At 39.6% G+C, this 14894-nt stretch overlaps 1 protein-coding gene across 1 annotated transcript; it reads right to left on the bottom strand.

The window, feature by feature from the left end:
- Positions 1-5267: 5267 nt before the first annotated feature.
- On the bottom strand, positions 5268-6212 carry LOC101430838 (olfactory receptor 5K1-like). Its single transcript, XM_012525721.2, has one exon. The coding sequence runs from the start codon at positions 6210-6212 to the stop codon at positions 5268-5270; it is 945 nt and encodes a 314-aa protein (XP_012381175.2).
- Positions 6213-14894: the final 8682 nt, after the last annotated feature.

Genomic DNA, 14894 nt, shown 5'->3' with positions numbered 1-14894 from the left:
CAGGCACCTACAAGGTCTTGTATTAGGAAATAGATTTATGAACTTTATACCCAAAACACAAGCAATGGGAAAAAAAGGTAAGTGGGATCACCTCAAAATTAAAAAGTTTTGCACCTCAAAGTAGTTTATCAAGAAAGTGAAAGGACAGCCTACTCCATGAGAGAAAATATTTGGTAACCATATATCTGATAGAGGCCTAATAGCCATCATATAATGAAATCCTGCACCTCAAAAGTAAAAAGTCAAAGAACCTATTGAAAAAATGGGCAAGTGATTTAAATAGAAACTTCTCCAATGAAGAAATACACAATGGCTATAAATCACATGAAAAGATGCTCAAAATAACTAGCTCTTAAGGAAATGCAAATCAAAACTATAATGAGATATCATCTTGCACCCATTAGAATGGTGTCTATTTAAAAAATAACAGATGACTATAAGTGTTGGAAAGGATGTGGAGGAGTATGGACTTATTAACTGCTGGTGGGAATGCAGAATGGTGAAAACATTGTGGAGGACAGTCTGGCTATTCCTCAGGAAGCTAACTATAAAACTGCCATATGATCCAGCAATCCCACTGCTGGGCATATATCCAGAAAAATTGAAATCAGGGACAAGAAAAAGTATATGTACAGCAATGTTCAGAGTGGCACTACTCACAATTGCTAAAAGATGAAAACAACGCAAATGTCCATCAACTGATGAGTGAATAAGCAAACTCTGTTATATGCATACAATGGAATACTGCCCAGCTGTAAAAATGATTAACACAGATGATAACGTGTATGAACCTTGAAGACCTCATGTTGAGTGAATTAAGCCAGGCACTGAAAGACAAATATTACATGACCTCACTGATATGAATTAAGCAAATTGAGCAGATTCACAGAGTAAGTCTCGAAGATAAGCTACAGAAAGGGAGTAGAGTTTTGTGAGTCAATACCCAGGTAGGTAAAATCTATAATAATGTGGAAAGGTGTATTTATGTAGTAGATGGGCATGATAGTGGTGCAATGATGCTATTGGGTTGGATGGAGCTGGTCTGTGAGGATGGGTGTGGGTTGGACTATCCAAGGAACTGAGGTTGGGTCAGGGGAGGGAGCAAATGAACTGGGGATTTGTGGGTATGTGGTTGAAAGTACAATGTTGGGAATGTTCTTGTAGCAAATAAAGCAGGGAGGGCTACTCTTTTAGTGTGTTGGATGCTGAGAGCATACAGGACAGGGAGCAATTGTGTCAGGTTTCTATGGTATACATGGTGTTCATCCTGTCATAGTACATTGTATCAGTGGGTGGAGACCCACAAAATGAATGGGAAGGTGTTGAACTCGTATCCTGGTGAGTCCTGTTACGTTTCCAGAAAGAGGGGTAGGAGTCTTTTGAGAGCATAGGCAGTGCATAATATGAGAGGGCAGACCAGTATGTCAAGTCCTCAATATTGTTGTAAGTAATTATGAATCTTGCTTTTCGAGGGGTGAAGTTTGGTGGTTGTCATGGGTCCTGAGGGAAGGGGGAGGGAGAAATAGAATAGATGAAACATGGTCCATTTCATGGGCATTGGAATTGTTCTCTATAGTCTTTCTTTTTTTTTTATTTTTATTTTTTTAAATTTTATTCATTTTGTAAAATATTACATTCAAAATATATGAGGTCCCATTCAACCCCACCACCCCCACCCCACCACTCCCCCTCAGCAACACTCACTCCCTTCATCATGACACATCCATTGCATTTGGTAAGTACATCTCTGGGCATATCTGCACCTCATGGTCAATGGTCCACATCATAGCCCATACTATCCCACGTTCCATCCAGTGGGCCCTGGGAGGATTTACAATGACCAGTGATTGTCCCTGAAGCACCATCCAGGGCAACTCCAAGTCCCAAAAATGCCTCCACATCTCATCTCTTCCTCCCATTATAGTCTTTCAATGAAGGATAAAAGACATGTTAATTTTCATAAAAATTTATAAAAATGTATGGTTCAAACTGTAAACCATAAAGTAAATCATTGACCATGGTTAATAGCAGTGTTTCAATATTTGTACATCAATTGTAACAAATGAACCAATCCCATATAAACAGTTATTATTAGAGGAAAAGTGAAAAGGGGGAGGATGTTGGATATATGGGAATCCCCTATTTCCTTTATGTAACTTTTCTTTAATCTAAAGCTTCTTGGAAGAAAAATAAAATAACAGATCATACAGTAATATGGGAAATTAAAGGAAGAAAATGTCACCATACACACAAGACAACAAACCTTACAATGATGAAAGATATAATGCCAAAATTTTTAAAAAAGATTTTATTATTTTGATTGTTTTATATTTTTGTACTTTTCTTGTTTTTAAAACTATAATCATTATTTCATTTTCTTCTTAATTGTATTTAACTATTTTATTGACTTCATTTTTGAAGAAATTCTGGATCACCGAATGGTTATGACTGTGACAGGGAGGGATCATTGGTGTGGGGTGTCAGGGTTGGGGGATGCATAGGAGGAAGTTCACCTGGGGCATTCCTATAAGGCATATGAATGAATTGAAGTGTTTATGAGGCATTGTCATGGTGGATGGAGATCCACACAGTAATCAAAAGAATATTGAATTCCCATCCTGGGGAGTTCTACCATATTTTCTAATGGGACAGATAGAATCCCCAGGGCATAGGGATAGTGAATAGTGAAGGAGGATGGGCCATTGATGGGCTTTTGAATTTGATGAGAGTACTTATGAACCTTTTCTTCTGAAACTGAAACTTAGCTTACTATTATAAATTGTCTAAGAGTTACCTCTTGGGAGCTTCCTTGTTACTCAAATGTGGCCTTTCTCTAAACCAAAGCCAGTGTAAAAAACCTTCTCCTCCGGTGTGGAACATGAATGCTGGGGAAGAATGTCCCTGGCACCAAACTATTACTACCAAGCACCAACTACTATGGACTTGCAAAAATCTTGACCAAAGTAACTAGAGGGTAAAAACAGATGACTTTACATGGCTAAGAGGCATCAACGTGAGTCAAGAGATCATTCCAGAGATTATGATTATGCACTTCTCAGCAGGATATCATTGATTGCAGCAGTAAATATTGCCTAAAACAGCAGGGCTACTGTGGGCTCTGGATACATCCAGTCACTACTGGGGCTGTCAGGTCAGGGGTTTGGCAACCTGCTAGTGGGAACTACTTCTTTGTAATATGCTCCCCAGTGTTGGGGTTGGATTCAGTCGTGGTTTCCCTGCACATGCCTCTTCTGCCCTTTATATTTGAATGTAAGATTTGTACTAGAGTTGGTAAGTTTATGTCTAAGATACTTAAATCTTTTGGCTTTCAGTGTACCAGTTGGGCCCTGAATCCCAGCATAGTTGCAACATCTAATCTCCAGTTAATTGGACTCACCCAGGACAATTAACAAGGAAATGATGATGGACAATGCCCATCCCAAGGAACAGAGTCTACAACTGCAAGAAAGATAATCTCATCCATCTGCTGCATGGGGTATAAGCCCTCTCTCAAATAGAGGAGGAATGGGCATCACCATCCCAGAATCATCAGAATGGGGAATGAATGGTAGACTAGAATAGACTTACTCTTATCCCTACTATAGACTTACAGTTATTGTAGAAATGAAAGAACTTTTATCATTGATGTAGAGGCAGTGGTTACCATAGTTTCTGAGGGGAAGGAGAGGGGAGAAATAGTTGTAATATGGGATAGTTTCAGGACATTAAAATTGTCCTGAATGTTTCAATGACAGGTACAGGCCATTATATATCTTGTCTTAACTTACAAAGAATATTGTGTTGGATAGAGTTTTTAACTATAATGTAAACTATAATCCACACATAGTGGCTCCAATTTGTGTTCATCAATTGTAAAAAGTGTACCCCACTAATGAAGGATATTGTTAATGTTGGAAAGTGGGAGGTAGGGAGTGGGGCAATAAACATTGATTCTGCCCCTGCCATTATTCCTGATTTTCCCCAAATTTCAAAAAAAGATTTCCATTCTTTAAAGCATATTTACTTCTAATGCCACCATAACTAAATAACCCAGACTATTGATCTCTATTGCCTGAATTCCCAAGCATGTTATATATACATAACATAATAGGATTGCATGCATATAATCTGCATTGCTTTTTTATTTATATGTTTGTTCAATATATTTCTTATATTGCAAGCATTTTGAGACTTACTGTGATTTAAGTTATTGTGATTGTGACTGCAAAATGCTTTGAAAAAAGGTTGTAATATTCCTAATTCCAACCCTATTCAAGGGTAACAGAGAGGAACTTGGATAAATAACTAACATTTTCTAGTTTGAGTTTTACGCTGGAAAAGCATGAAAATAATACCTAACTTATCGGTAGCCAATATATGTGAAAGTTTTAGTTTAGTGCCTAGCAGATAGTAGGATCTGAGTACGTTATTTTTTCTTTCACTTTGCACTTTTAAGTGATGAGTAAATATTACTTTGTTCAGATGCTTCCCCAGGATCTCCTTCTTTATGATAACAATATGAATATCATGATTTATATTGAGATGGGTGTAGGTTAATGATATTCCAAATAACAAACAAGTCAATTAATTATATCAGGGGATCAAAATATTGACTTTATTGCCATATTCTGGATTTGCAGTATGTGTGTCATGAAAAACTTATCTAACTACATGAAAATATTCATATTCAAATGGATTTCAATGTGTTACATTTTCAAAGACAGAGTGATAAAGAGATACTCTATTTCAGACAGATTAAGAGGACAAATAACTAAGAGGTGAAAATGCTCTTAATTTAAGAATACATGTTCTGTATAAGCCATATTCATTCATAATCTCTAGAACAAAAAGAGATTCAATATCAAAAGCACAATTTTCATCTTAAGAAGGGATATTTGAGACTTGGATTTTAAGTTTGTAAAATTAGGGATTCCATATATTTACCAACAATATTACTTTTATATACTGTGACATTTTTTAGTGTTTGTTGAATATATTAAACAGTGAAACTAATTACACATTAACACAATTTGTGAACTTAAGTACTTGATGAATTTTGTTACTTTAGAATTTGAAATATACCTCATCAGAAACACTTTTTTCTGAATGTCTATATCCATGTACAGATTTTCTAAATTTCCCACCAACTAATTTTACTGATTTAACATATTAAATATAAAATGGTCAATTTATATTTTCTCAATATTCCTTTCCTTTGAAAAAATTAAAATTATCAATTAAAATCCATTTGTTAAAGGGGCTGATATTTATTTCAGAATGTTCTGAGATTTATTCTTCACAATCCTTTTTAAAGCATTTATTACTTCCTTATTTCTTAGACTATAAATAAAAGGGTTTAATAAAGGAATTACTTGAGTATAAAAAACAGCAACAGGTATATCATTCTCTTTTTCTTTGTCTGAACTTGGTTGAACATACACAAAAAGTAGAGAACCATAGAATATTGAGACAGAGAGAAAGTGGGATGCACAAGTTGATAAAGCTTTGCCTCTTCCCTCTTTGGATTTCATTTTGAAAATAGTGAAGAGAATGTAAAGATAAGAAACTATGACTATAGTAATAGTGAAGCTTTGGACTGACCCAGAAAATATGTGTAGCATCAGTTCATTGATATAGGGGTCAACACAAGAAAGTCTATACAATGGAAAAACATCACAAAAAAAGTGATTGATGTGATAAGATCTACAGAATTTTAACCTAAACAGAAACCCTACATGAATAAGGGAATGCATGTTTGCACCTATATAAGCCCCTGACGTCATCTGAATGCAGAGTTTCTTTGACATCCTCGTATGGTACTGCAATGGGCTGCATATTGCAACATACCGGTCATAGGCCATTGACGCCAGAAGAAAGCAGTCAGCAGTTTCAGCAAGACAGAAAAAATAAAATTGTGCTGTGCATTCATAGAAGGAAATCATTCTGTCTTTTGAAAGAAAGTTCTTTAACATCTTGGGGGTAATTGCACAGGAACAGAATGAATCCATTAAAGCCAGGTTGCCCAGAAAGATGTACATTGGTGTATGAAGACGATGATCCATATAGATCAATGCCACCAAACTGAGATTGCCCACCATGGTGATCATATAGATGACAAAGAATACCACAAACAGAATGGTCTTCAGCTCTGGTTCATTAGTAAATCCTATGAGGATAAACTCATTTGTCACAGAGTGGTTTTCTTCTGTCATCTCCATCTTCAATTGAGAAAGAAATAATTAGAGAAATAGGATTCTATTTTTGAATGTGTTTTAATGTCCCTTCAAATCTCCCTTTGTACAACAGGAAGAGGAGTTTCTTCAATAATCTCTTGTTGTCTTTCTACTATGGTCACAAATATTCTAGGGGACATTATTTCCCCTAAAGTTCAAGTCCGCGAACTCAAGGTATTTGGTCAAGACTCAGGAACATTTTGATAATTACAAAGATAGTCCTTATAAAAGTAGGTTTGGTGTTTGAATTTAAGCAAGGATAGTGTAAAAATCTAAGATAGTCAAATGTGATGCAGTATTTTCATATAATCTCAATATGAGTTTTATATTGAATTCATTACAGTATCCTTAAAAACAATTACCCTGTACATGTATTTCTTCCACCAATAAACATTTTTGTGCCCTATTCCATTGAAATTGCTTGAACATGGCCTACAATAGATATATTAATTTATGTTTCTTTGGAAGTGTGTAAAGATCACCAAGTATGAAGGAGGGGACTGTTTATATTTAATGAAGCTACCTGGAAGCTACTCAGGAAATAAATAATCACATATTTATTTAATAAGTAACTTATATATCACCTTCATATTTATATCACCCCAATGTTGAACCTCTGCCTGCATATAATGAGCACTTTCTTTGAGACTATTTTTAAATAAAATATCATTTATACTCTATTTTTCTGAATGGTTCTCCTTGATGTCTTATATTATTAGGTTTCTGATCAAACACTCACAATGGTGAACAAATTATACTTTAAACATTCATCACTTAATCTGTTCAGCATGTTCCATAAAAAGTCTTCCCAATATTTTTAGGTTATCATGTAAAATAAGCTATCATTAACGCTCACCTTCCCTTGATTATTTTAAGGTCTATTTATCTTTATTTGAGTCCAAATTGACATAGTTTCCTGATATTGACAGAAGCAAGAGTCTGCTGCCAGAAAACAAAAAAACATTAAACTTTGGTATCCCTAAGCTAGATTCATATTCCTTGCGTGTTATTTAAAATTCTCTCTCACTTATCATTCACTTCCATTTTCATTTCCCATATTTAACAACAGCTTTTCATTGGTCACTTACTTTCTTCCTTCACTCTGATTACCACAATCATTTCCAAAAACACTACGTCCATGTTCTTATTCCTGTCATTCTTGTTAAAAATATCAAAATTATTTCCATAGATTATTTAAGGAGTTTATATATAATGATATTACTAAGATTTCAACTAAATAAACTAGACTGCAATGCTCCATATTCTAAAATTTCCAGTATATTTTATGTATCCCAAACAATCTAGGATAATCTATATTTTTTTTTATACATTCATGAACAATTTCCTTATAAGATTGCAGTATTTGAAAAAAATTAGTGACATAATTCTTTGAAAAGACCTTTATAATGTGAGAATGATTCAAATCCTTTCTTCACTCTGATAACCTGTACCAAGTGAACTTGTATTCAGTATTCTTCTAATGATAGTTAGATTCTTGGTGTCTGCAAATTCAGATTTTTAACTTTGAAGAAAAGACAAAAAATAGATTATTCAAAACATACCATTTTCCAAAATACGTTTTTCTTTTATCAAACTAATTCTTTTCTATGATTTTCTGCTTCCTTGTATATTTATAAGATTTTCAAAAGTATATCTTTGTACTTATAAATCAATATAAAAATTAAGCATGCTTTAATTCTTACAAGTAGTCCCACAAAAACATAATTCTTTAATTTTATTAGGATTTTATAGAATTTTGCTTTGCTCTTCAAAGCTATCTTTTCTTATTCACATTATCAAGTGATGCATAAGTAGGTATAATCTGAAGATGTAAACCATATAAAATGTTTAGTAAAAACTAGTTAATTTTCCATAAGAACAGTACCAATATAAAATATTTTTATGAAATTGCATTTGTGTTTTAAACCATTAAATTAAAAAATTACTTTCAGTGCACATTTCTGTATTATTTTAAAGAATTTCTATGGAACCCTACTATATGTTTTGAAATTATACTTTATAATCACAAAAAAGTCATTGCACTATTGTGTCTTATACAGATATCCACAGTCTTCATCTTAGAGAAAAGCTTAAAAGATAACTAAGTTGAAATCTAAAAACAATGAAAAAAAAATAGGTAAATAAATTTAGATGCAAAAGTATTCATAAAAGTTATTATGATCAAAAATAAAGAGAATATCTCTCCTACCTAGATTTCAAAGGGAAGTATTTTGGAACAGCTCATTACTTACTTTGTGGTATTAGGATTTATAGAATTTCAAACTAAGTATCTTGTCCTATAAAACATTTGGGATTAAAGAATAAACAACTCGAAGATGATTAATAGGTCAGTGTTAATATTATATTCTTTTCAGTGCAAAATATGTTTTCCATCAAAACCTAAAGGAGTTTACTTGCATTGTCACTTCATTTCTGTGGGGATATTTGGTGCCTAAAATATATAAACCATTGGGTATTAATTAAATAAGTTCTGTGAGACACTGAAGTTAATAAAATGACAGTCAATAAAATCTATTTGATGATATTGTTGACCTTGATTTAACTTATAATATTATTACAGTCCTTTTCATCATTCTGTTCATAGTATCTAAAAGGGGCAGAAAACAATTGCCAACTAGTTTAACCACAGAGAACTGATAGTTGGATTAACATGGCTCATGAAAGATAATTAGAATTTTGATAGGGTGGAGACTAAATTGTATGGTGAGTTCATCCAGGGCCACTGACTTCTTTACTCTGTGGGTGAATCTGTCCCCATGTCTTACAGAGTGCTCTTGGGAATAACTCTGATACTATTATTTAGACCCGTATATGATTTCTGAGACTTTTCTCCTGTTTTTCTGTTCACTCCAGCTACTCTTTCACTTTCTTACTCTGTTTCTTCTTCATTTCATTTATCATTCCTCCATATACTAACTAGTTATTTTTTGGGGGGGCCAGCTATAATCCAATACCTCTCCCATACCTACTCCCCCATACCTACCACTACCATTAGCATGCAGGATTAAGAGAGAAGGAACCTTTATCTGTTTTGTCCATCTTTTTATTCTTAACATCTTGAATAGTGTATGGTACATTGTAGTGCTCAATAAAAAAAATGTTGAAAGATGAAACAAGTATGACACACAATTCTTCTCAAGAATTCTTAATTGCTCCTCATAATTATTCAAATAAATCAATTTTTCTGAATTTCATATTCCAGATACCCCACACTCTGTCTCTTACGTATCACCCTGCTTTCTCCCTTTCACCTCTGTATATTTGGCCGAGTGCTTCACTTCACTTTTCTTCCACGCACTTTCTTCGACCTTTAATCAATAAAATTTTTCATAATATTTCCCTCACTTTAAACAGCTTTCTCACTCTTCTTCTATAGAATCCTAATCAAAATTGAGTTTACATCTGCTTCTCTTTCATGAGGACTTTCCCAGGTCCTTTAGTTCACATTGAATTTCCCTCTTCATTTATAAAGTAATTGCCTTCTATACAAGGACCCCAGAGAACTATGTTCTTAAGCTAAATCATTCCTGTGCATGTAAGATTATTGTATGTATGATATTTTTTTTGTTAGATTCTGTTAAGGGACTTTTTAAATAGAGTATCTCTTTTTTTGTCATAGCTCAGTAATTTTTAATTACTTTTTTTGAAGATACATGGATTACAAAAAAACATACATTCAAAAAATATGAGGTTCCCATATACCCCCAACCCCCCCTCACCCCACTCCTCCCACATCAACAACATCGTTCATCAGTGTGGCACATTCTTTGCATTCGGTGAATCCATTTTGGAGCACTGCTGCACCGCATGAATTATAGTTTACATTGTACTTTATGCTCTCCCCCAGTACATTCAATGTGTTATGGCAGGATATATAATGTCCAGCATCTGTCCTTGCAAATCATTTAGAAGAACTCCATGTCCCAAAAATGCCCCCACATCACATCTCTTCTTCCCTCTCTCTGCCCTTAGCAACTACCATGGACACTTTCTCCACATCAATGGTACAATTTCTTCCATTACTAGTCACAATAGTTCCATAGTAGAATGCGACGGTTTGCTCGGTCGGTAGAGGTGGGGTCTGGCTGCGGACGAGGGGTCGGTCCCGCTTGGGACGAAGGGTCGGTCCCACTTGGGACGAGGGGTCGGTCCGGCAGCAGACGAGGGATCGGTCTCACAAGGGGTTGCGCGGTTCGGCTGACGGGGTCGCCCGGCGAAGCCGGCGACGAAGGGGTCGCCCGGAGAAGCAGGCAACGAACTGGGGACAAGGGAGGCCAGGCCCTTGTCGGGGGCTCTCAGGACTGGAGGGCGCACGGCAGAAGAACTACCGCGGAGACAAGGTAAACACGCAAGTCCACTTTACTGAGGGAGAGGCAACAGTTTTATAGGGGCTGGGGAAGGCTGATTGGTCGAAGCCACGCCCTGTTCTGATTGGTTGCCGGTGAAAGGTCAGTGGGCGGTACTGGACGGGGGAGGGGTGGTGGTTAGGGATTGGCTGTCGCTGTTGCTGGGGGAAGGGGCAGGGTTTAGGGATTGGTGGCTGCTGTTGCTGGGGTGGAGGGCAGACTTGAGTTTCCTGCCCACGCCTGGCTGTTGCTGCTGTCGGGGGAAGGGAAAAGGGCAGGCTGGATTTTTCCACCCACACCTGGCTGTTGCTGCTGTCGGGGGAGGGGAAAAGGGCAGGCTGGATTTTTCCGCCCACACCTGGCTGTTGCTGCTGTCGGGGGAGGGGAAAAGGGCAGACTGGAATTTTCTGCCCTGCGCCTGCGCAGGGAGAAGGAAGAAGGGTGCCGCCCCACAAGGCATCGGGTGGCGCCATCTGGGAGGAGGGGCGGCCGCGGAAGCATGGCTGCCGAGAAGGGGAGACCCGAGGGCACTCTGCGCCCATGCCGAGCTTCCTTCAGGGGTGGCAGTGGGCCCGACCAACCACCCTATTATGGGGGCAGCGGAATTAGGCCTACCGTGGCCGCTCCCCTGCCAGGCCAGCAAACCACACTTCAGCCCGAGGGGTGACCGCATTTCCCCCTTCTTTTCAAATAAGGGCCAGGATGGCAGCAGCAACAAGTAGCCGAGGCCCAAGAGACAGTAAGCAATGAGGGAAGCGGGGCTGAAGAGGGAGGTGAGTATGACGGGGATACAAATGTACAATTTGGGGGGCAGTATCTTGCCGTTGCAAGCAAGGGTGGCCAATGTCCAATTCTTGTTGATCTTGGTGGCTATAAGGTCCATCTGCTTGTTAAAAGTCCAGGATGACAGCACGTTACAGGTAGTTGATCTCTTCTTGGCGGCGAAGAGCGGTAGAGGCAGACTGTGTGATGGTCTGGAGGATCGCAGCGGTGAGGACAAGTCGCGTCAGGGCACCAGCGACGGTGGTGGCGGCAGCGTCGGGAGTGGTGGAGACGTAGGCGAGGACAATAAGAAGGCCAAAGTCTTCACGGGTGCGAGAGAGGCCGATGTTAATGGGGCGGGCTGACATGGGGCGGCCCAATCTGCAACGCAGTAGGGGTTCAAGCGAAAAAAGGAGGGGGGCGGGGGACGAGAAAGGACGCTTTGGATGGCTGAGAAGAGGAGTGAGGTCGAGACAGGAGGAAGCTCCGCAGAAGTATGGGGAGCTGTTAAAAGCAGAAACGTTATTAGATGCTAGAAAGCAGGCCGCAGGCCGGGGAAAGCAGGTTGCGGGCCGTTTCGCGGGGCTGGAGCTGCTTGAGAGCGATGGCGGCATGGGGGGCCGTGGTTACAATCTTCTGGGGTGGTAGTGGCTAGACAGATGGCGGAAAATATTATCAAGAAAGCAAAGGTTATGAGAAAGAAATAGAGTATTAAAGGCTGTGGGGGAAGTGAGAAGATCATTTAGAGGATAGGGTTGAGAATGGTATGTTTAAGACAGAAGCTTTGTGGTTTGTAGGAGACTGCTTTATAAACGAAGGAGAATGAGGGCAGTAAATATAGTAACGATAGATAGGAAGATGACAGTGAGGAGGAGTCTTTGTTTAAGGTTCCAATCGTCCGGCGCAACAGTGGCTAGGCCGATAGCGAGGGGTGTTGCTAAATAGACAATGGCTGCAAAGACAAAACCATTTTTTGTTTCCTTAAGAATAACTTTTCTTTAAATACTTAGTAGCATGCAATATTAGAAACCGTTTCCTAAAAGCAAGTTGGCAGGGGAGCTTGGTTGCTGTTAATCTTTCCTGTTATAAAATTGCCTTTTATTATTATTATCATCAATTTAGTTTTATATATATATATTTAAGAATGACCTTTTGGAATTAGCCATTTAATACCTTAATGTAAACTATTGAAGATAAATTTTATCTTTACAGAGCACATTCCCTTACGTAAAGTTATCACAATACCTTTTACACTTGCCACATGCAAATTAAGTTTCAAGAGTTTATGAAAAATTAGCCATCTTACTTTAGGACAAAATACGTCTTTTTGCAAAACTTATTACATTTCCGTTAGCATTTTTACAAACTTTTAACCTTTTTAATATTCATATAAGTTTTACATTCTTCATATTATCCTGTGAAGAAAAATAAGTTATTCATTTTAATCTAGGCAAGAACAACTTTTTATGAAGACGTACAGTTAATTTTGTTAATTAAGACTTACAATTTTTTTTTTAAATTGTAGATATCTTATTAACATTTAAACTTATGTATTAATATAATAAACTTAAGTATTAATATAAGCGCTTATTTAATTTTTGGCCATTTGAATAGAGCTCTTTTAAAGATTTCTAGTAATTTATATTTACCATCCGGAGTATCACAATATACGTTGACATTGAACGAACAGACAGACAAACACAGAACAATTACAACACATTAACAGAAATATATAATTTATTTACAGTTGACTCTTAATTCTTACTTACTTGGTATAGCTGCTTTTAAATCCTTTTTTATATAGCATATCATAGATTATACCCTTCAAGATTTCTTGTGGACTTCATGTTGCCTGTAATAAGCCAGGAGGGAATCTTTTACCTTCCTGCTCCACAGCAAAAGTGACCCTATCTATAAGGCGAGTATAGGTGTCCGGGTCCCAGAGCCGACACGTGGTAAGCCATGGATTAAAGGGGAGAAAAAGGTCCCAATATACTTGAAGCTGTTTGAAAGAGATCTTACACCGGTGAGTGTCTAGGAGACCGGCGAGAGCCCGAACTTGTGGGGCTTGCTTAGCAGATAGGATGTTACCCACTGCTAATGGCCTTTTGGAGCCGATAAGAAAAGGGGCCCTTACCTTGAGAGCACGGCGATGGGAGCCAAGGTGCGCTGTGAGACGAGGGGTCGGAGCTGGTGGGGCTCCAACGGTGGTCGCGGGCCAAGAGAAGGCCCCGACGAGGGGAGGGCGGGACGACGAGCAGTGGAGCAAGGCAAAGGGGAGCAAGCGCGGAGGGGAGGAGGCAGAGGTGAAGGCAGGAGAGGAGGTGCTCAGGCACGCGCTCCTGAGAGTTTTATTGGTGCCTCTTAATCATAGCGGGTCGGTATAAGCCCCCAACATGGAAGGAGAAAGCCATCCAGTGATTCTCCCAGACCGCCGTGGATCATATGAGGTCACCAAGGTTCAGGAGCAGCAATGCAGAGCGAAAAGATAGGGGTGAGAAGAGAGGAGAGCGTAGGGCTATGGTAGGGTTACTTCAGACGTGCAAGCGTGTGCTCCCGAGAAATCCAAGGCTCCTCTTAATCATAGCGGGTCGGTATAAGCCCCCGACATGGAAGGAGAAAGCCATCCAGCGATTCTCCCAGACCGCCGTGGATCGTATGAGGTAGCCAAGGCTCAGGTAGCAGCAATGTTGCACGAGAGAAGTCCCAAGGTGAGAAGAGAGGAGGGCGTAGGGCTGTGGTAGGATTACTTCAGACATGCAAGCGCACGCTCCCGAGAAATCCAAGGCTCCTCTTAATCATAGCGGGTCGGTATAAGCCCCCGACATGGAAGGAGAAAGCCATCCAGTGATTCTCCCAGACCGTCGTGGATCATATGAGGTAGCCAAGGCTCAGGTAGCAGCAATGTTGCACGAGAGAAGTCCCAAGGTGAGAAGAGAGGAGGGCGTAGGGCTGTGGTAGGATTACTTCAGATGTGCAAGCGCACGCTCCCGAGAAATCCAAGGCTCCTCTTAATCATAGCGGGTCGGTATAAGCCCCCGACATGGAAGGAGAAAGCCATCCAGCGATTCTCCCAGACCGCCGTGGATCCGTATGAGGTAGCCAAGGCTCAGGTAGCAGCAATGTTGCACGAGAGAAGTCCCAAGGTGAGAAGAGAGGAGGGGAGGGCTGCCAGGTTATGGAGTGAGGCTGTGGTGGGGTTGCCTTGCCCCACGTTGGGCGACGGTTTGCTCGGTCGGTAGAGGTGGGGTCTGGCTGCGGACGAGGGGTCGGTCCAGCTCTGGACGAGGGGTCGGTCCCGCTTGGGACGAAGGGTCGGTCCCACTTGGGACGAGGGGTTGGTCCGGCAGCAGACGAGGGATCGGTCTTACAAGGGGTTGCGCGGTTCGGCTGACGGGGTCGCCCGGCGAAGCCGGCGACGAAGGGGTCGCCCGGAGAAGCAGGCGACGAACTGGGGACAAGGGAGGCCAGGCCCTTGTCGGGGGCTCTCAGGACTGGAGGGCGCACGGCAGAAGAACTACCGCGGAGACAA

This window comes from Dasypus novemcinctus, chromosome 4, assembly GCF_030445035.2.
Source record: "Dasypus novemcinctus isolate mDasNov1 chromosome 4, mDasNov1.1.hap2, whole genome shotgun sequence".
Lineage (NCBI taxonomy): Eukaryota > Metazoa > Chordata > Mammalia > Cingulata > Dasypodidae > Dasypus > Dasypus novemcinctus.
Note: the sequence above shows the minus strand (reverse complement) of the source record. Positions and strands in the feature narration are given on the sequence as shown.